Source organism: Panthera leo, chromosome A1, assembly GCF_018350215.1.
Source record: "Panthera leo isolate Ple1 chromosome A1, P.leo_Ple1_pat1.1, whole genome shotgun sequence".
Classification (NCBI taxonomy): Eukaryota; Metazoa; Chordata; class Mammalia; order Carnivora; family Felidae; genus Panthera; species Panthera leo.
The window spans coordinates 51093916-51115703 of record NC_056679.1 but is presented as its reverse complement, the minus strand read 5'-3'; the positions used below and the strand labels follow the sequence as shown (position 1 = coordinate 51115703).

At 34.2% G+C, this 21788-nt stretch overlaps 1 protein-coding gene across 13 annotated transcripts in view; it reads left to right on the top strand.

Annotated features, from left to right (window-relative positions):
• MYCBP2 (MYC binding protein 2) overlaps positions 1–21788 on the top strand; it is a 283218-nt gene that overhangs the window by 88217 nt on the left and 173213 nt on the right. For 11 of the 13 annotated variants that reach the window (XM_042928362.1, XM_042928341.1, XM_042928353.1 and 8 more), the window contains exons 18-21: positions 3319–3426; positions 10092–10211; positions 11491–11572; positions 19325–19442. In XM_042928362.1, the coding sequence (XP_042784296.1) occupies positions 3319–3426; positions 10092–10211; positions 11491–11572; positions 19325–19442 (428 nt within the window). Of the gene's footprint in view, positions 1–3318; positions 3427–8479; positions 8585–10091; positions 10212–11490; positions 11573–19324; positions 19443–21788 lie in introns of those variants that run through there. The other 2 variants (XM_042928379.1, XM_042928333.1) reach the window with 2 other exon arrangements.

Sequence of the window (21788 nt, the reverse complement as noted above, 5' to 3'; positions counted from 1 at the left end):
AGAGTATACATTCTGATGTTAGGCTTTGGTTCACATCCTGGCTTCTTAAGTTTTGCTGGGGATAGATAACCCTGGAGTTTAATCACTCTGAACCTTCACTTCCTTACCTTTAAAATGAGGGTGACAACTGTACATACCTGAGTAGGGATGTTAATGAAGATTAAATGATATACATGAAAATACCTTACATAGACTAAGCCCAAAGTAAGCATTTGATAATGATGATAATGATAATGATAATGATGATGCTAGTGGAGTTGGGCTATTTAGTGGACTTGTATTTTCTTTGGATTTGGTTCTTTTTGCCCTGGCCTTGACTTGATTGCTTTTCTCACGACATTGGGATGCTAATCACAAAACTTTGGTTATTATTAACAAAACCCCCACAGCTTCTGTAGAATAAAACAGATTCCATTTTGATAAGGAAGAAAAATTAGTTTGTTATAGTTACAAGTTGGAATGTAAAAACAAATCTATTATAGTTAGTCTAATTTCAGAGTAATTGAGTTGGGGTTGCTATTGATTTTTAAGCCCCTAAAACTATTAAGTTTTCTTGATTTGACATATTAAATCCAATATTAGCTGATCTTTCAATGTTATATGAAAGTCCCTTTTTAAATTAAAATGTATAAAGCCTCTCTCTTTACTCCTTTTTTCTGTTCCCTACCCCCAATTCCCCCCCCACATCTATGGACCTTTGTAGTAGTACTACTACTACTTTTATTAGGTGTCAGCTTATGCATAATTTTCTTGTACCCTGAAGCTCCCTGCATGCCCATCCTTAAGGTTTGCTGGCTACCCCCTTCAGTGTGCTTAATTTTGTCATAGCACACGGTCATAATTTCTTCTTGAGCTGAGCATAAACTCTTACCTGCTTAAAGCAGAGATAGTATCTTGTTTTTCCAAGAGTTCCCAGGACTTAGTGTGGTGCATGAAATTGTTCAGTACTAGTATGTCTTTGTTGACTAATTGAAAACATTTCAGGGAGTTCTCATCACCTTTACAATAAAGTTTCATGGTAGAAAAAGACTTTATTATATGTATCTCCAAACTCATTTCCCACCATTTTCTGCTTCATAACTCTATATTCCATCCATTTCAGCTAGGTGTGTTTTTAATGACTGTACAATATTGTTTAATCTCTGAATGCTTTTACAAATCCTGTTTCTTTTGCCTGAAATGTCCTCTCTTCCTTCTCTCCTGGCAAACTTTTTCTCATTCTTTCATCCAAGTTGAGTGATCACTTTTCATCTTTCAGGATGTGTATGGATTTCCTTTATCAAACATATTCTTCGTTTTTATTTCTTTCTTCCCTAATGGACTGAATTCTGAGATCTCTTTGTCATGATATTCATGATACATGATACCTGGTATCTATTACATTAAAGATAAAAAAATGGCAAATAAGTGAATGACTGAACTATGGTTATACGAAACATCATTTTAGTCCATGGGACATAAGAGTATTTTAGAACCTGGTAGTCTGGTGTTATAAACAGTGATTTAAATTGAGCTCAAATGGTATACTTTCTGGTGTGATTGCCTGTGAGCCTTCTAAATTTTTATATGAAAAGATTCTAAAAAGATTGAATTTAGTGAGAAGCTCAAAAACTATGAATATTATGGATGTAATATTTTTATGGGAAGACAAATATCCCAAGCAAATCATAGAATTCAAAAAAAGGTAATATAACTTAATATTACTGTTATTTTGATACTTATAATTCATTTGGGTAGTTGGAAAGTGTGTTAATGCTTTTTAGAGTGATTTATATTCTTTGCTTTAGTAAATTAATTGAAAATGAATGCATGTTGAAGAAATAAGACATTTTGTTCATATTTGTATAATCTTAGCTTGAAAATAATTGCTACTGCATTACTAGAAAATAATATTTAATTTTTCTATTAACTTTAAATTAGCATATTTCTACCTATAGTGATCATAGAATATGTTATTCTTGGTTTTTCATAGAATTGGTGCTGCTTGCATTTTTATCTGTATCTTGAGACATAATTAAAATTTATTTTTCCTACCCATTTTTTAATATTTGATGAAGGGTGCTTTGGTGTCGCATTTTATAATAGGGCAATAGTTTTATATTGTTCCGTTGCTAGAAAAAATAATTATAGCTGAAGAGATACGGAGAATCAAGAAAAAACTGGCTTTAATTAAAAACATTCAGTGCTTATATACTGTCAGTTCCTTTTTCATATACTGGTAACTTCTTAACGGTCAAATGTAGAGTATTTTGGAATTTGCAGGCATTTTTGATGTTGCTCAAACTCAAAGAATATGTAGTTCTATAAGAACTAAAATTTTAAGATATAATTTAAAGTTTTCCATTCTTTTCAAGCTAAATGATAATAAGGAAAAACAAATTTTAAATTTTATTAAAATTAATTTTGCTACTGGTTATTTTCTTGGATATAAGTAGAAATAACTATAATCTGTATGAATGTGCATTTGTATATGTGTATTTGTGTACATAGTGGAACTTCAGAAAGAAATTACTTTATCAGAGAATCGTTAGTGTTCCAAAATGTTACTTGGGTTAGCTTCCCCTCTTCAGCATCAATATGAAGCTCAGCTTATCCTTGTTTCTGATTTTGTGTATGTGGTTAACAGAAGTCACATATAGTTAGATTTATTCTTTTTAGAAGATTATATATATCTTCTATAATGCTGACTTCATAAAGTAGTGATTTTATACATACACACACACACACACACACACACAAATGTGTGTCCGTATGTGTATATGTACGTATCAGATCATACTAATTTTTGGTTTGGTTTTGTTTTTTGCTTTCTTGATTTCTTACCTCTATGACAGAATGTATTAAGTCGATAACATTTATCTTGGTTTTGTAGGAAGACTGATGTGGATTTTAAATCTTGAAGACTGTTAAAATTTAATCTTTTAAAAATTAGTTGGTTTTGTATTTTAATTGGAGAAATGTTTGTTTTCAATGAATGTTTGGTTTACTAAGTTTGAATATATATGATATTAAAAGTATTTATAAGATAATTTGATTTATTTTAATTGAACTTTCTGATTATATACTTGAGACTTAGGAGCTACATGATAAAGAAATTATACTTTATCAACTGTATTTCAGATGTTAAAACTTGTCTGTGGAATGGTGAATAGGTTATTATTGGGGGTGGAGGAAGTTAATGTGGGGGAATTGGGAGACAAGTATAATGTCTAAAACAGTAAAGAAAATTTCCATACTTTTACTTTGAATTATTTTTGTTCATTGTAGTGTTTTCATTTTGTGAGCTTTTCTATGCACATACAAAATGTTTCTCCTCAGGCCCCCTTGTATTTGCTGGTCCTATTTTTATGAACCATCGAGAACAGGCTCTAGCCAGACTCAGATCCCATCCAGCTCAGCTAAAGCATAAACGGGACAAGCACAAAGGTATTTGGTCTTCCTTATCAATTAGGTGGGATACTTCCCCCGTTTCCTCCACTCATTTGAATTTTGTCTCTGGGAAAATGCACAAACCTAATTCTTCTACTTTGCTTCTATCATTATATAGCCTGAGGAGAAAGAACATGCTGAAAGTTGTACTGTTTGTCAATGACTGTCAATCTTATTTCTTTTTATTTGTTAACTTTAATAAAGAAGACATTTTATGGTGTATCTTTTTCTTTCCCATTTCTTTTCAAATTTCATAAAGTTAAGGGAAAGTGGAAAAATAATGATTTCTTTCTATTTTTTATCTTTTATTATCTGGTCTTAGATGACTGCTATCTGCATTTTATAGTCCTTTTCTTAAAAATGCAGTGTGCTTTAGAATTAACAAAATTACTAAATTCAGTGTATAAAGTGATAGAGAGTTGACTGCTATTAAGCTTTTCCATTGTTTTAACATTAAAGTTTATATTCACAATGCACACAAAAATGGTGATACATGTAAGCAAAGAGTGAGTTATGTAGGCCTGTTCTAGTCCTTGAAAACTGTCAGAAGTCTAATAAACAAGTCTGTGAGTGACTAGGAATCTATTTCTGTGTAATTCTTTGAGAGCTCATCATTCTGCATTAATTAGAAATATTTTTTTTAAAAGCTTATTTTTGTTTAAACTACAGCTATGGGTCTTTTAAACTACAAGGTCAAGAAAGAATTTAATGCAGAGACTTTATAAATTTATATATAAATTCTGCCTTGAATCATGGCATGTGACAAGTATAACTAATAGTTGCTGTTTTCTTAAATGCCCAAGATATACCCTGCAAAATAGAAGAGAAAGTTTTAAAAACATGTGATCCATATAGACAAATTACTCTGTTTTGTGTCTCGTTTTTTCCTTTGCTACAAAACAATTATAGACTAATTTTATTTTTAAACTTTTACATGCAATATATTATAATTCACTTTATTTACATTTGCCTCTCTTGGTTTATCAGTTTGCCACTCAAAGCAAAACCACCAAACAAAACAAACAAAACCCCTGTTGTTAGCCAAAGCACAGGTAGAGCACTATTTAAGATACATTCTACAGAAATTAAAATTGAGAATATTTTAAATCTAATGTGATTAACCATAGTAAAATTTGTGATTGTTTTATTTACTGAGTGCTCTAATAATGCCATAAATATTTACATCAATGGAACACTACTTACCATGTACTTACTATGTAAACTATCTTATTGCCAGAATCTCTGATCTCATATTTTATACTACACCACTATTGGAATGGATTTTCTCCGTGTCTTTTTTTTTTTTAAACCCCAGTTATTGGAAAGTGCAATTTTTCCAGCACTTTACCTGAAGTTAAATGTTCACATTTCATGAAACAGTTTAAAACTTTTTCAGCTCCATGTTGCTATCTTATGGCCAAACATCTTTATTTTGCAGAATTTGAAGATGAAATGCCAAATGAAGACTAGGGTTACAAATTCAAAACAGACTTATTACAATGTCTCATTGATTAACTATACAAATTACTCAACAATAGTTCCATCTTAACTGCTGCAGGTTTATTTTATAACCAGACTGCGTATTTGTAGCAACCTCTTCAGAAGGATCTACTTGTAGTATTACAGTATACAGCCAGTTGTGTGTATGCATATATGTTTTTTATCAGGTTTTATGGTTTTATAACTGAAACAGTTTCATCTCTTTACCACCAAAATGAATTTAAAGTGTAAGTAAGCGGGGCGCCTGGGTGGCTCAGTCGGTTAAGCGTCCGACTTCAGCTCAGGTCACGATCTCACGGTCTGTGAGTCCGTGAGTTCGAGCCCCATGTCGGGCTCTGGGCTGATGGCCCAGAGCCTGGAGCCTGCTTCCGATTCTGTGTCTCCCTCTCTCTCTGCCCCTCCCCTGTTCATGCTCTATCTCTCTCTGTCTCAAAAATAAATAAACGTTAAAAATAAATAAATAAATAAATAAATAAAGTGTAAGTAAGTAATATCAAATGGTGCTGTTTTATGTAGAGTATTGATTTACCACTAATTTCTGTACACCCACAAATTCTCCCTTCCTTTGTGCCATTAGTCCCACTGTCCCTGTCATTTAATCACCTCACCATACACTGCTTTTACTCTTGCTATATAGAACCACAGTCACAGTCTTTTAATACGTATATTTTTCTCTTTTTCCTTACCCTGTTTGTCTTCCACGGAGAAATTCACTATATTAATTGGTGTGTCCTATCTTACCTTTAAATACGTTGGTGGTACAAACTATAGGATGGTAATAGGTAAAATTGCCTAGACTATGACTTTTTTATGGGCGTGTGGAGGTTAACAAGTGTGGATTCATTGTTAACAGGAATGAGTTCTAAGATGGAAAATTGGAGAGCTTCTGCCTGATTGAAAGGAATTCAGAGAAGGTTACAGAATCCATCCTGTTCCAGGGAAATTTTGACTAGAGTCAAACTAGAGTATATAAGGCTTGTTATATGCTAATAAGTCTAACATATGATCCATAAAACAGAGTAATTTGTTTCTATATGATCGTATTTCAAACAGATACCTGGATTAACATTTGTTTCAGCTCTTTAGTCCCTTACGTAGAAAAACATTTTTTTGTAGTACTCCTAGTTAGGAACATCTGAATTGTTCTGGAGATCAGTCTTGAAATCTGGCTTGAAGTGACCAATGTGAAAATCCGAAGGCTCGCTGATAAACATCTGTGTGTATTTTACACCTATTTTCTGTTTAGAAAGGCATGGTGTAACCCTTTTGAATCAGGCCTCAGTTTTAATCCCAGATTTGTCATTAATTAGGATATATGGCTGTTCATAAATTTTATAATTGCTTTGGCTTTAGTTTTCCTTATTTAAAAATAGGATTGATAATTCCTGATTTTATGTATGTTTGTATATACATATATATTCCTTGCCATTAGAAATCCTCCATGAATACTAGCTTTAATTCTTTGAATTGAATTCTTTGCTTTCTCTTTTAGAATTATCCAAAAGGCACAGATTTGAGATTTGTTAATTATGTAATTAATTAGTTGATTTTTATAAAAGATTGAAGATGTCAGCCATTTGGTGATGGTAAAACACATGAGCCTTATTTTCGATCAAACTCCAAAACTGCTCTACTGTTTATTGCTTTTGACTGGTTACTTAACCCTTCTAAGCCTTGGTTTTCCCAGCTGTAAAATGGAGTCACAATACTGATATCATTGGATTATTGTGTTGATATTTAAAAAGCAACAATAGTAAATATTGATTGAGCGCTTTTTATATATTATTTCACTTAATCCTCATAAGGACCTTGTGAGGTAATGTATCATTATTGCTTTTTTATAGATGGGAAAGCTAAGACTTAAAGAAGGCCCAGTGTCCTGTTGTCCTCATACTAGCAAATAGTACAGCCAGGATTCCAGTCGAAGTCTCTTAGGCTTCAGTGCCCAAAAGCACTTCTCCACTGTGCTATTTAAATTTTCAGTGTTTAAGCACAGAGCAAGTAGATAGCAAATTGTAGTTGGTAATTGCTTTGATGTTTAATTTTAGTGATTTTGCTCAAAGTACTCACAGTATTCTGTGATACATTTTGTGATATGCATGGCTCTAAGATTACCCAAAAAAGTGGAGATTAAATAAAGATTAAAATTAAGAGTTAAAGTCCTTTAATTCCTGAATCTCCTTTTCTCTATGTATGTGCACAAATATGCGTAAATAGTGTAGAGTGTGTGTGTGTGTGTGTGTGTGTGTGTGTGTATGTATGTGTATATATATACATATACATGTATATATATATTACTTTAGATACATACCTGTCCAAACTTTATAGCTATTATAGTTTCAATATCACATATCTATGAACACACTCATATTAGGGGAAAATGCAGATATGCTTCTACCTAAATGGCCAATTATAAGAATATTCAGACCTAATTATTTTTCCTACAAATGTGAGATTAATTTTATTGCTGCTTATTAACACTTTACTAAATAAGGAGCTTGAGCAAAATTAATCTTGCTGAATTTCACTTGCTGATTCTTGAATTGACACTGAATTTTTGGCTACTCATCAGGTACCTTTTTTTTCTTTGATAACCTATAAATTTCTAAATTATTAGAAGCATATTTAATTTTTTTGACTGACATCAAATACCAGATGCAGATATATATTTTAAAAATTCTGCCACTACTGCTGATAATGATCAAGAACTTCATCTCTGTTTTTTTACTTGTGATGTTTTCACCATCTGTAATAATTGAGATTATTTTCAATAGTTAGATACAGGTTTGTTTAGATAAACTTGAACAAAATGTTTCTGGTATTTTTTTTACCTTTAAATAACAACTACTACTCTTTTAATCACTGTGATTTTAATCAGTAAATTACTAGGCTTTTTTTTTCCTCCTTCCCTGATGCTATGTGTCTATAGTGGAATTTGTGTCTATATTAATTAATCTCTGACTCAAGGGAGAGGGCAAAATGCTAAACTCAAAGGTAGAATCTTCTAATTAAGCATCAATACATCTATATAAAGTAGAATGACACTTGTAATATTGAATTTAGTTAAGTCTGGCAAAATCATATGAACACAGTTTGTTTTCTCTATTAAATTAGATTTGGTTTTAATAATTAGATATTTTTAACCAATTGAGATAAAGCAGTAAAATTTCTATACATCTGTTATCTTATTTAAATTGGTTTTTAGAAGATACTTACTCCTTTTGTTTAGGCCCTGTCTTTCCTGTCTTTCCAGTCTTTCCAAGATGAGGAGTCTCTGAACTAAGATTGTATTCCATTTTGGACAGAGTGAAACAAAATGTTGTGGTTTTTTTTTTTTTTTTTTTCTTTTTAGCCCATTCATTCTTGCAGATTTGATTTGGCAAACCCACATTAGATAATTTAGCAAAAGAGGAATCACATTCTTTATCCTATTATAGTAAAACCTCTCACTAATTCAGAATTTATTATACTTCAGATGCAGTATTTGTTATCTTCTTTGAGTAAAAAATTCAAAATAATTTCTTCCTCTGAATTTTCAGGGTCATACTTATAAGGGGAAACCTGTCTAAAATCACTAGCTTTTCAAACCAAGGGCTCAAGAAATGAAGGATTCCTTCAGCGTGCCTTCAGCCTCTGGGTCCAGCAATTAATTCTTGTATGTTAAAGGACTTTTATGTTTATGGTACATTTTTATGTAATATAGGCCTATTTTGAATTATAATGTAGGTAACCACATTTTATTTATTGTAGCCTTTAGTTTCATCCATAATCTGTACTGCTTGAAAGTATTAAAACTGAATTTTTACCCAAATATTCTATGATTAAGACCTTTTTAGTAAGTCATCTGAGCCAACCCATTCTGTGTTATTCCGAATTAGTGAGGTTTTACTGTCCTAGTGTTATAAAGAGTTTAAAGCTTTTTGAAATGATAGAAAGTTGTATAGTTATAAAAAGAGAAGTCATAATTTAGGCTAATCTTGTCTTAACTGGATTATTACTAAAAGTTAGAAATATTAGATTAAAAAGAAAGGATAACATTGAACATAAAATGGTTTGTTGTTATTCTGTCTGGCATTTTAAAGTGGTCAATAAAAATTCAGATTTAGTTAAAAATGTGTGTCTGTGGATCCACATGTGTATCTGCATATTATACACACTTGTTTAATGTTGCTATACCACAAGAGAGTGGTTTAGACTAATCAGCCTTTTGAAATTCCTTCCAGAACTAGATGTATTCCATGTACAAGGAATTTGAATCTTGATGATATAGAGGTCATATTTTAGTGATGTGTAGTCTTAGATTAGGAAAAACAGAATTGCCTCCCTTATTTACACATTCCAAACTAAAGTTTTATATTCTGGAATGTGGTTTTTATTTTATGGTCAGAATGCCAGAATATTCAAAGTCAAATGTAAAAACTAGGTGGAGAGAAGAAGGCCTGAAGCAAGTTTAGGGGAGGAAATTATATAAAGGAGGGAGGAGGAAAGAAGAAATGAAACAGAAAGGTTTGGGTGAGAGTGGCATTGGGGGCCAGAAGAAGACCACAAAGTAGAATGGCTGAGGGGCAAAGTGGGGCAGGAAAGATGAATAAGAGTCAGCCATTAGATTACAGTATATTGGATAAAGCTTGTTGGTCTTTATAAATTTTTTAAAATTCAATTGAGTCTGTAGCAGTACTGATGGACAGGTTAGCCTTCTAAGATGTTTGGGAAATGTAAGTCATTTGCAAGTTGACTAGGAATATTTTTTTAAATGGCTAGTACTAACACTATCACTGTTTAAAATAATTGTTAAATGACTTTGCATGCAGTTATTTTTAAGCAAACTAAAATTTCCCATGTAAACTATTTAGAATTTTGTTATGTGTGTAATTTTATGACCCATTTACATTGCATAACTGACTAGCTTAATAGGTTTTATCCATAACTAGATCTTATCTCTGTTTTTATTGATTTAGTGATATTTGCAAACAGAAGTATGTAGTATATCTTTTCAAAATTGCTTCTTTGCAGGTAGATTCTTGATCTATCCCTTCTAACAGCTGCAGATTCTTCTTGCTTGTTTCTCTTAACATTTTTCTCTTGTTCTTCCATAGTAAACTGATTTAAAATCTTATTTTGAAGATGAATAATGGCTTAATTACAAATTATAACACTTACAGATGGAAGTGGAGAACGAGGAGAAAAGGATGCAAGCAAAATCACAACATATCCTCCAGGCTCCGTGCGATTTGATTGTGAGCTCCGGGCGGTACAAGTCAGCTGTGGATTTCATCATTCAGGTAGCAGCTGGAATTTTAGGGTATAAATGCATTTTTACAATTGTGCTAAGTAACTTATTTGCTTAGTTTTGACAAATGTAGTCTATTAAGTGTGTGTTAAAAGCAGTAGTTTGGCAGTTTCTCTCAAATCTATAAAAACTTTGTATTTATTACAGACTCTCTTTTAAAATCTGTCTTCTGATGGACTTGTGTTATAATTCAATTAATGAAACTCCTGAAGATGAAATAATCTCTAAAATCTCTCTGGACTCTAGGAGCCTGTTTTTTATAACCTAATCCCATGTTTTGTTACTGTTCGATGAAAAATGTGTATCAACAAATTTCTTTATTTTTTTAAAATGTAGAAAATCATTAAGTTCTTAGTAAATTATTGACATGTGACCTGTATTGCCTAGATTGTACTATTCAACCTTAATAAAAATAAAAAATGTTAAATTATTTCTTTGGTACTAAATATATTTCCTTATTTGATAAGGCATTGACAGATATTAAAGTTCTGACATTTCACTGATGTTGTGCATGATTGTACAAAGCTCAAACTCATCTGCTACCTATAATCATCCTAGATGTAAGAGAACAATATTTTCTGTGGAATTTTCTACTCATTATTAAAAAGGTTTTACAGTTGGTCCAAACCTATTCCTTATTAAATATTAATGTTATTAAAGGGCCTTTATAAAAATTTTAAATGTTTTAAGAAAAACATTATGCATTTTTATAACCTACAAAAATATTTTACAGAACTAAAATTATGTTATCTTATTAAATATAAATTGTGATTCAGTTATCCATTTTTTTAAAGTTTTTCCTTTAATCACGTGGTGCTTGTATGACAAGTGCACCTCTTAACCCCCATCACCTATTTCACCCATCCTTCCACCCACCTCTCCTCTGGTAGCCATCAGTTTGTTCTCTGGAGTTAAGAGTCTGTTTCTTGATTTCTCTCTCTCTCTCATTTCCTTTTGTTCATTTGTTTCTTAAATTCCACATGTGACTGAAATCATATGGTATTTGTCTTTCTCTGACTGACTTATTTCGCTTAGCATTATACTCTTTAGCTCCATCCACGTTGTTGCAAATGGCAAGATTTCATTCTTTTTTATGGCTGAGTAATATTCCATTATATATGTATAGCACATATTCTTTATCTATTCATCAGTTGATGTCAATTACCCATTTTTAATAGCTTTCTATTTTAGTGAATACTGCTTTCAGTATTGTGATAAAAATATAAACTGCATATGATGAAAAAACATAAAGCTCTGTATATTGGTTTCAGTGGTTTTAATGGAAAATGGAGATGTCTACACATTTGGATATGGGCAGCACGGGCAGCTAGGACATGGAGATGTCAATTCCAGGTACTCTTTTTGTTTGAAGATACTTTTTTTTTTAACTTTTCTTTTTTCTTTCTAAATATATATCTCTACACTTGAAATTGTATTTTTATACCACTGTTTTGCAAAATGTGGCCCATAAATTATCGGTAGATCTTGATTTTGTGGTTGAGTGCTTTTGTGGGGCTAAAGGATTTTGTAGTTCCAGGAGAAAAGTTGATTTACATTTTATACATTTAAAATATAAGAGTGGCTATGATTATCACAAAATCCTAGTATATTTTTAATAATTATTATCTTTTTAAAAGTTGTTCATGACAATAGAAAAGGCAATGAATATCCCCAAAGTGCATTTAAAAAAATAAGCAATAGATGTATTCATATTCCTTGATGTTGTCTGTTTTGAAATCTTGGTCTAATATTAACATGAAGTCATTCAAGCGTTTGAATAATTTTCAAACAAAACCCGTGGTCTCTCAGAGAAACTGCTTTGGCTTACCCAGCATAGTGAAGAACTGATTGTGGTGGAGACTACCAGATGTCACCTGATACTCATTCTTCCCTACTTCATTTGATAGTAGAATTTTAGTTGGTGACATGACCATGCAGCTAAAGACTTCATTTGCCTACCTCCATTGCAGCAGGATATGGCCTTGTGAATTAAAGTGATTTGTGCAGCTTTGGAATCATGCTGTTAAAGGGAAGAGAGGGTACTCTTCCGTCTCCTGTTCTTCCCTCCCAGCTTGCTGCCTGGAGTCCATGTGTGGTGGCAGGAGCTGGAGAAGTCATTATAGTGATCATAAATTGGAAGCCATATATTAAGAAAAGCAGAGCTACAAGATAGAAATAGTCTCGGTTCCTGATAACATTGAACTGCCATATCAGCTCCTTACAGTAAAATAGATACTTACCTGAGAGAAATGAACTATCATGTTTAAGCCCCTATTACTTTGGCTTTCATTATAGCAGCTGAATCCATATTCTGCTTAATATAGTGAGAGAGCTTTTGGTCAAAAGTGTAGAAAATCCATCTTTATTAGTTCAGGTCTTCCAAGAAGAAGTTGCTAAGACAGGATTAGATGTGCAAAGGGTTCATTGGGAGAAAACTCCGGTGGAGGATAAAAGGGGAAAGAGCAGAGAGAACTGTCAGACACACATATATAGGTCTGACCCCTGTGAAAGGAAAAGAGGGAAGAAGGATAGAGTAGGAAGTGTCTAGATTGAAGTGCAGTTCTGAGAGTTTCAGACAGGCATTGGGGTGTCCTCAAGCTGAGGTTGCCTTTGGAGGAGCCCCAGATTGGGCAGGAGGGCCCAGTATTATACCTTCTTCATGCTTAGACACAGGCTGGAAGCATCCCTGGGGAAGAATGGCCTCATGGAGCCAAAGGGACATCGTCTGAGGCTGTCACTCAGCTGTGCTCCCCGGAGCAGGTTGTCAGAGATCTGAGTGATTCACGTACATGGCTGCCCCACCATTGAAGCGAGACTTATTGATCAAGTCTGGAGATATATATACGGTAGTTTCAGGCCAGACTTGACTTACCAATTCATTTTGCCAAAAGAACCTTCTTTCTTTTTTGAATCTTTACTCTGCCTCATTCTCCCTTGTGGTTATAAGGTATCTGCCAGAATCAACGGGACCTATATGGTTTCTCATTCACAATTAGTGAATTATGCTAGTCATTAAATAAAATCCAGGATTTTCATTTTATTTCTCAAATTACTCCATTACTGTGGCAAAGATGTGATTATTGCTGTTTATATGGTAAAGCCTAGTGATTCTTAATCCTGGCTGCCCATTGGAATTACCTAGGGAACTTTAAAAATCCCATGCTTGTATCCTACCTCTGTATTCTATACTCAAGAAGTGTGTGTTGGGAGGTGGGGGTAGGGTGGGAGGTGGATGGAGGTGGCAAGGGCAGTGGTGGATAGGATCAAGAGTTTTTTCTTAAGAGCTCTCCAGATTCTAATATGTATCACGATTAAGAACCACTGTCTATCCTTAGAGAGCAAGGTCAGATCCATTTGCAGTGCACACAAAATGGGTATGAAATGTAGTGTCCTTAGTTACTTTGATGAATGTTGTTGCTAATGAGAAGAGATGATTAAGGTATCATTGAGTTTAATTTCTCATTAAAAACACAAGTGTAACATATATTTGATACTCTTGTCAAAAGATCTGTAAAACTATCACAACTTTTTTTCTTTTATTTAATTCTAGTGTAGTCAGCATAAAAACTATCACAGTCTTAATGACAAATATTGTGCTTGGAAAGACAGCAAAAGGTCTTTGGCAGAATCAGTTCATCAAGTGTCACTGGATATAGCATTTGGATATTGGACATTGGACATGATAAAATATCAGTGTCTTGCAGGGTTGAACAGTTACTATCAAAGGTGTTAGAAGGCAACAGATGTTTTGCTTTATAGTTGGATGACATCAGTGATATGCAGAGACTGAGTCAGGGTTGTAACTTGACTGGGGAAGAACTCGGCAACTTTTCTGTTCTTTATTGGGGCTCATGACACAGAAGAAGACGGTTTGTCATCATCATCATCATCATCATCATCGCTGTTATTGAACTGGTGTTTATTTTGTAGTCATGATATAAGCTGAGAAGGGTGCATTATAGTTAGACATGATAGACCATCAATCATGTGCAGCAAGATGGCATTTCTTCACAAGTCATACTTTATACTTGGATGCCATTCCACAGAAAATAATTGGCAAATAGCTGTATTTCATGGTCTTTACTGAGTGGGAGGGAAACAGTGAAAATCATGATTATAATCAAGTCACAGCCCCAATTAACTGTGAAATATGTAGAAGGAACAGCATAAGCACAAGATTCTGCTACACTACATTCAGGTGTAATGGTTGTTGAAAGAGAAGGTGCTCTTGTCAGCTTTTAAAATGAGAGGTTACCTAAAAACATTGTCTTGTAGACCTGATTTTATCAGTGAGCACCATCCCTTGATTTTCAGTGACTTGCTCAGGTGATAATATTATAGCAGTTTGCTGAGAATTTTTGAATAGCTTGAATTTATCATCTTCACAAAAAATATGATAGGTTTAAGTGTTGACAAAATATCAGAGTTTCTTAAGATTTAACTCTGATGGAGTTTGCTTTCACTGCTCAAAATGGTTCTTTCCCCACAGGTACATTTTCATTCCTGGCTCCATTGATTGAGTTGTAACTGGAAGGTTGTAACATGTGGTGTGGGAAGAGCTAAACTGGGTAACCCAGTGAAACAATGCCTACACACTGTGCCTGGTGTGTTAAACAGAAATTAGTCAAAACTTTCTATTGTAACCACTCTAGTTACCCTGTTTGTCTGGGCCCATGTGGGACTTGGAAGGCAGGACACAAGACCTGTGGTATTGATTCAGAGATGAATTAGCCACTTCTATGGAGGAACAGTCCCAGGAGGAACAGAGCCCCTATAGCATACATGTTAACTACCACAAAGAAAACATTTATAGGTATTTAGTTGAAATAAAGTACATAGTTGGGGGTTATTTTTAAAAGTTTATAGTAATCAAGTTCTTTTAACTGGAATTTATTGTATAGCACACATTGATTATGTGTGGTTAAAGCAAAGTAAATATTGTAGTGTGCATTGTGGTAAAGATTAATAAAAATATTATTGATAGTCTCTTTATTTAATGTGTTGTCTTGGCAGAATGACTGAGTTCATTCTCCAGTTTGGGTCCTGATTCTATCACTTGGTGCCTATATGACCGTGGCCACGTTTCTTAACTTTCCTTTGTCTCAATTTCTTTCTCTGTTTAATTGGAGTAAGTACATTTCCTTCAGAAGGTTGTTGTGAGAATTCAGGAGGGTAATGCCTGTCACTTAGTATAGGGCCTAGTCCATAGTAGGTGCTCAGTGCTGTTAGCTGCTGCTTTTTAAAGTGAATGTCAGAAAGTTTGTGAGAGCTTTTCTATATTCACTCCTGCCATGAGTCTACTAACCCTCTTTTTAGTTTGTTTATTTTGTTCAGGATGCTTCTAAATGTCTGAATTCTGTATTCTTCTTAAACCATTTACAGTAAACTTAAACCTGGATATTTGCAAAGAGATTATATAGTTTAGATACTTTAATTCTCTGTTTTCCAGAATTTTGATCATTCTTATAGTATTTTTGAGTTTCATCTTTTTCTTGCTATCCTGACTGCATTCTGTATTAGTATATTTATTACCCAATCATAGTATCTGGAACCATTTAGACAAGGTTGAAATCTTCATCTCCTACCAACTATGTGACTGACTGCAGTTTACTAGACCTTAGTTTAAATATCCCATAGGATTGTGGAAGAATCAATTCAGTGTATGTGAAATGCCTAGTGTGCACACGTGCATACAAACATACACACGTGATCTTTCTTTTCTGTTCTTGTGTTTTCAAAACAATAAATGGGCTCACTAATATTATGGAAAGAGTTCAAAGACTATGTATTAGAAGGTCTGCTACTGGCTCTTGGGAAGATGCTTTGAGCTCTTCAGATCTACCTATAGAGTTATTTTGATAATCAGTTATACAGTTTATGCGAAAGTGCTTTGCAAAATTGCAGATAAGTTAACAGATATAAGAACGTCCCCTTCATTCTTTGTTAGTGGACATTTCTGTTAGAGAGTATTAGTTTACCGTATAACCCTTTGAATGGACAGTTGTCTTTTTGGCAAAAGTCTCTATAGCTCAGAGTTGAAAATGATTTACCTTTCACTACTATTCTTGGCCATGTTACTCCATCCTCAAGTCAAAAAACTACCGCTCTTTTGAGGCAAGATCATTCTGTTGTACTCCCTTTTATTACCTACCGTTCAGTCATTGCCTTTCATTCACTGAAAATTTAGTATCTGGTTCACAGTGTTTTCTGTCTCTGAGTCTTGTCCCATTCATGAGTGACTTCAGTATCCATGAGAATGGTCCCATACACTATACCTATCTTGGCACCTTGTATCTAGTAAACTTTACTTCCACATTCATGGTGGTTATTTCCAAGACCCATCTTGGATCAAGCACAGCTCCAACTCTGAATTCCTAAGTTTATAAAAAGCTCATAGTCTGATGATAGCTTTACTTTACTTGGCCTTTGACTTTATCAGTACTTCATTCCCCACTACCCTCTACATTTTTACTCTCTGACCTTTTTAACTTTATTTTCTACCCAACTTAGAGATTGTTATGGATTCTTTTCACCTATACTCTTACCAGCAACCTCAGTTTTTTTGCCCTCTTGGTCTTGATAATAGGGCATGGCAAAACTTCCTGCATGAATCAATCTATCCATATTTTCCATATCTAACTTAGACTTCTGGAAAAACGTAAATCACCATATATGTGCAGATTGTTAAATGATTTCCAGATTCAACCATGTCTTCTACAATGGGCAGTAATTGTTCTGTTTTGTGGTTTGGGACTATTTGGTTTAACATCTCTTGAATTTGATGAAAGATATGGGATCTCTCTTCAGAACAGTAGGTATAAGAATATATACATAAAAGTTGGCTTATGGGGCACCTGAGTGGCTCAGTCAGTTAATTGCCTGACTTCGGCTTAGGTCATGATCTCACGGTTTGTGAGTTCAAGCCCTGCACCAGGCTCTGTGCTGACAGCTCAGAGCCTGGAGTCTGCTTTGGATTCTGTGTCTCCCTCACTGTCTCTCCTCCTCCTCCTCTGCTCGCGCTCTGTTTCTATGTCTCTCAAAAAAAAACCGTTAAGAAAAATTAAAAAAAAAAAAGTTGGCTTATAAATTTAGGAGGTTCACGGATGTCCTGAAGTTCACTCATAGGCTTTCTAGAAATCCTTTGGATCTGAGTTAAAACTCCTGGTCTAGATATTTATTTGTTCCCTTTACCATCCCTTTTTTGTAATCTTCATATTCTCTGCTTACCCATTTCCTTCTTCTCTCAGCATGTGACTTCTGTTCACATCACTACAAAAATAAAAACCATTAGGTAGAAAATTCTTCAGCCCACCAACTCTACACACCTACCTGTATCCATACTATTTCTTTGCTCCTTTTCGTGTTACTTTGAAAGAAGGACCTGTTCTTGTCCATGTTATGAAGCCTTTACCCTAGGGATCTAGTTCTGTTTCATTTCTCCTGTCTAAACTGTATCTTTAGCCTTTTTATCTTTACTCACTCTTGTAAACAAATTTCTGTCTTTTTAAAAGGAACAAAGCCTCATTGAGCTTCATTTCCTCTTTAGCTGTTGGTTCTCCTTTCTTTTTTCTGTTTTGGGGCAGAGATTCTTGAAGAGGTTTTGCATAGTCTCTGGCCCCACTGTTAATGCCTCATCTGCTGTAGTGTGCCTATTTCCACCAGAGACTTTTTCCTTGCTAAATCCCATGGTCACTTGTTTGTGTCTCTGGAGTGTTTAGCATGTACATTATATCCCCCCCCTTCTTGAAACTTTCTCCTCCAGTAACTGTCTTCGTGCCACATTTTCCCAGAGTTCATGCTTCCTCTTTGTTATGTGCTAGATTGCTGTGAGCTCTTCTTCCTCTGTCTGTCCATACCTGAAGTGTTAGAAAAAACTCATGATGAAAATTAGGATCTCTTCTTTGCTCTAATTGTCTTCCTAGATCTCTCATTCATTTTCATAGCTTGAGTGAATGTTACCACCATCTGCCTTGCTGCTTAAGCAGAAACCTTCCTGCCAAGTCTAGTCAGTTCCGTTCCTTACACAGCTATCATACTCATTCATTTCTTTGAATCCATACTGTTTTTAGTTCAGGCCTTTATCATAACTCATCCAGATTATTGTGAAATTTTCATAACTAGGTTTCCAGGTGCTAGTCTCGCCCTTTCCAACTCAGTTTTCATTGGAGCCTGAATAACCATTAAAAAAATACTATATGTAATTTTTAAAAAATTTGAAGTATCATAATTGTCTGAAACAGAGTTCCTATTATGTGTCAACTGTTTCTACAGTGATTATTCTAATTACAGATAATGATTACTAAAAATGGTGAATAAATGGTTAGTAAAGTGATACAAGGATGGGGACAAGGATGGATACAGTGGATATGAGGGTGTCATTTATTCAGTGTTAACTGTGTGCTGGACACTGAGCCAAGCACTTGATATATATAAACTTCTTTATTGTTCGTAGGAGGCCTATGGGGTAGGTACTAGTTAGTACTATCCTCCATGTTATAGAAGAGAAAACTAAAACAAAAAAAGATGAGTAACTTGCTCAAAGTCATGGTCACAATGCTGTTGGAGCCAGGGTTCACACCCTGGCCATCTCATCTAGCTCTAGAGTTTAAGCTTCTAGCCACTGTTGTAGTGCCTCTCATCATATCCCGCTCTGATTTCATTAACTACTGTATTAAAATCTAAAATTATAGCTCAGTGAAAAAAAGGTAGGAAAAAGAATATAAAATTGATTGTTTTGTATAGTTCCTGTTAAAGCTGTGTATGATTTTTATTTCATCCAACAAATATTTATAACATGACTTTTGCTATAAAAGCGAAAGTAGCACCAGTCTTTGAGAAAAGACAGAGATTGTGTGTCCATAATTAGAGTAATAAATTTAGGAAATCTTTTTAATAATCTCTGTGAAGTCAGTGATAACCTCTTTTACATCTTTGTGGATCTAGGTGGAAACAGGCATATAGTACCTCAATAAGTATTTAGTAAATATACTATCAGTGCCTTTTATGTCTTCGATTCCTTATTGCAATGTTTATTTATTGCTTTTTATTTCAGTTGAGGCCTGTAAGAAATTGACTTAATTTTTTTTTTTTTTTTTTTTAACCTAGGGGATGTCCCACCCTTGTTCAAGCACTGCCAGGCCCTAGCACACAAGTTACTGCAGGCAGCAACCACACGGCAGTACTTTTAATGGATGGACAGGTCTTCACATTTGGAAGTTTTTCTGTAAGGAATTTTTTAAGCATTAATAGTATTGCATTGTACCATTGCCTTACAATTTGTCTGTGTTAGCTGTTTTTTCTGGTTTCAGTGAAATTCTTGTGTTATAGTTATTGCATATGCATATTTCCTGTCTCTACATCTAGCGCACACAAGACCTGAATGACGTTACTTTGAAATAACTTTCTTCTCCAGGATAGCATTAGAATTTATTACATTTAACAATGTATTAGAATTGGACATGGTTATTCCAGGTCAAAATTCTTTAAACATTCAGTAGAGCTAATTCTATCATTTGGAAGCGTATTTCCCAACTAGCTTGCACAGATTGATTTTTCTTAACCTATACAACTGTTTCTAACTTAGCACTTCTTAAAGGCCTAGTTTTCTTAATAGATTTATTTAAAAATTATAGTTTCCTTTTCTCTCTCTCTCTCTCTCTCTCTCTCTCTCTCTCTCTCTGTTTCCCTCTGTTTGCCTGTTTGTTTCTCTCTTTTTGCCAAAACTTCAAAAGAGTGAAAAATGCTCTGAGAGTTTTGTATAGTTTGGTCATAATAGAGATCAAGGAAAAGCCTCATAAGACTTTAAGCCTCATAAAACCTATACCATCTCTGTCATGGGTAACTGTTTACAACTCTATAACCTAAATTTCTGGGTTGGAATTTGCATCTATTGATTTTTCAAAAATGTGAGTGTGAACTTTAAGAAAAAATCTTTTCGGGCACCTGGGTGGCTCAGTCGGTTAAGTGTCTGACTTAGGTCATGATCTCACGGTTCATGAATTTGAGCCCTGCATTGGACTCTCTGCTGTCAGCATGGAACCTGCTTGGGATTCTTTCTCTCCCTCTCTCTGCCCCTGCCATGCTCTCTCACTTGCTCTTTCTCTCAAAATAAATAAACTTGGAAAAAAAAAAAAAAAAGAATCTTTTATTTGGAAATAATTTTAAACTACAGAAAGGTTGCAAAAAGTAAGAGTAGTACATAGAACACCCATATACCCTTGAGCCAGATTCATCTATTGGTAACATTTTGATTTGCTTTATAACTTTTACATGCATGCTCTTATTGTCCCTTGCACACTCTGTGGGTGTGTGTGTAAAACTTTTTTTTTTCTGAATCCTTTAAGAATAACTTTACATATATTGTGACCCTTTACTCTTGAATACTTCAGTTTATATTTTTTTGATTGATCCAGTAATTACTTTTTGACTTTTCTTTGGTCTCCTCTAATCTATGATCAGTCATTGCATCTGATTATCATGTCTCATTAGTCTCCTTTAATCTGTACAACACCCACACCTCTTCTTTGTCTATTATGATGACATTGATGTTTTTGAAGAGTATAGTACTTTTTTTTTTTTCCTAATAAAATGAGCCTCATTTTTGTTTCTCTGCTATTTTCTCATGTTTAGATTTCAGGTTGTGCATTCCAAGCCAAAATACTATGTAAGTGATGTTGTGTTCTTCTCAGGTATCACATCTGGAGGCACAAAATACCCACCTGCCCTTCATTGGTGATGCAATTTTTGATTACCTGGAAAATGTTTAATTTCTCTACTGCATAATTAACATTTTTTCCCTTGAAATTAATAAGGAATTTATGGGTTGATTCAATTAAGTGAGTCCTACTAAAAAGACAGTTGTAGGGTACCTGCTTTTCATGCAGTTTCCCCTTAGATTTAGCATCCCATTCTTGCCTAGACCAGTCTTTACTATAACGGTTGCAAAAAGATGATTTTCTAATTTCAGCACGCCATCACATTTACCAATTGGCCCTTTGCATTTTAGTGTAAGCAAGAGCCCATCTTACTTGTTTCATACAGATGCATGTATTTGTATTTTTTTCATTACTGTCCTTAATTATTTGGTTGCTTCAATTGTCTCGTATTTCATCAATTCAAGTCCCTTCAAGCTGGCTCCTGTGTTCTTGTGATATGCCCCTTCATTTTTGGGAGCATTTCCTTATTTCCTGGCATAACAAGATGTTTCAGGCTTACCTGTAAGCCTAAAATCAGCCATTTCTCTGAGAATGCAGGTTTGTTTTAGTGGGGAATAGGATTAGACACCCAGTTGAGCACTAGGTATATTTATTGCTATGGGGTGTCTTTATATCCCCAGTACACATATATGTACATATATCTATACATGTAAGTATTTTAGAAATCATAAGCCCATACCAGTCAGTACCTCTAATTCCATTCCATCCCTATAGGGGTCTTTCTTACCTTGACCCATTCCATGTTTGTTTTGTTTCCTTTTTCCACTGTAAGAATTTTGGCTTCTAACAATATCAATACATTTCTTTCTCATTCAGTCAGTCCTAAAATATGGGTAAAATAGTTTCATATTTGA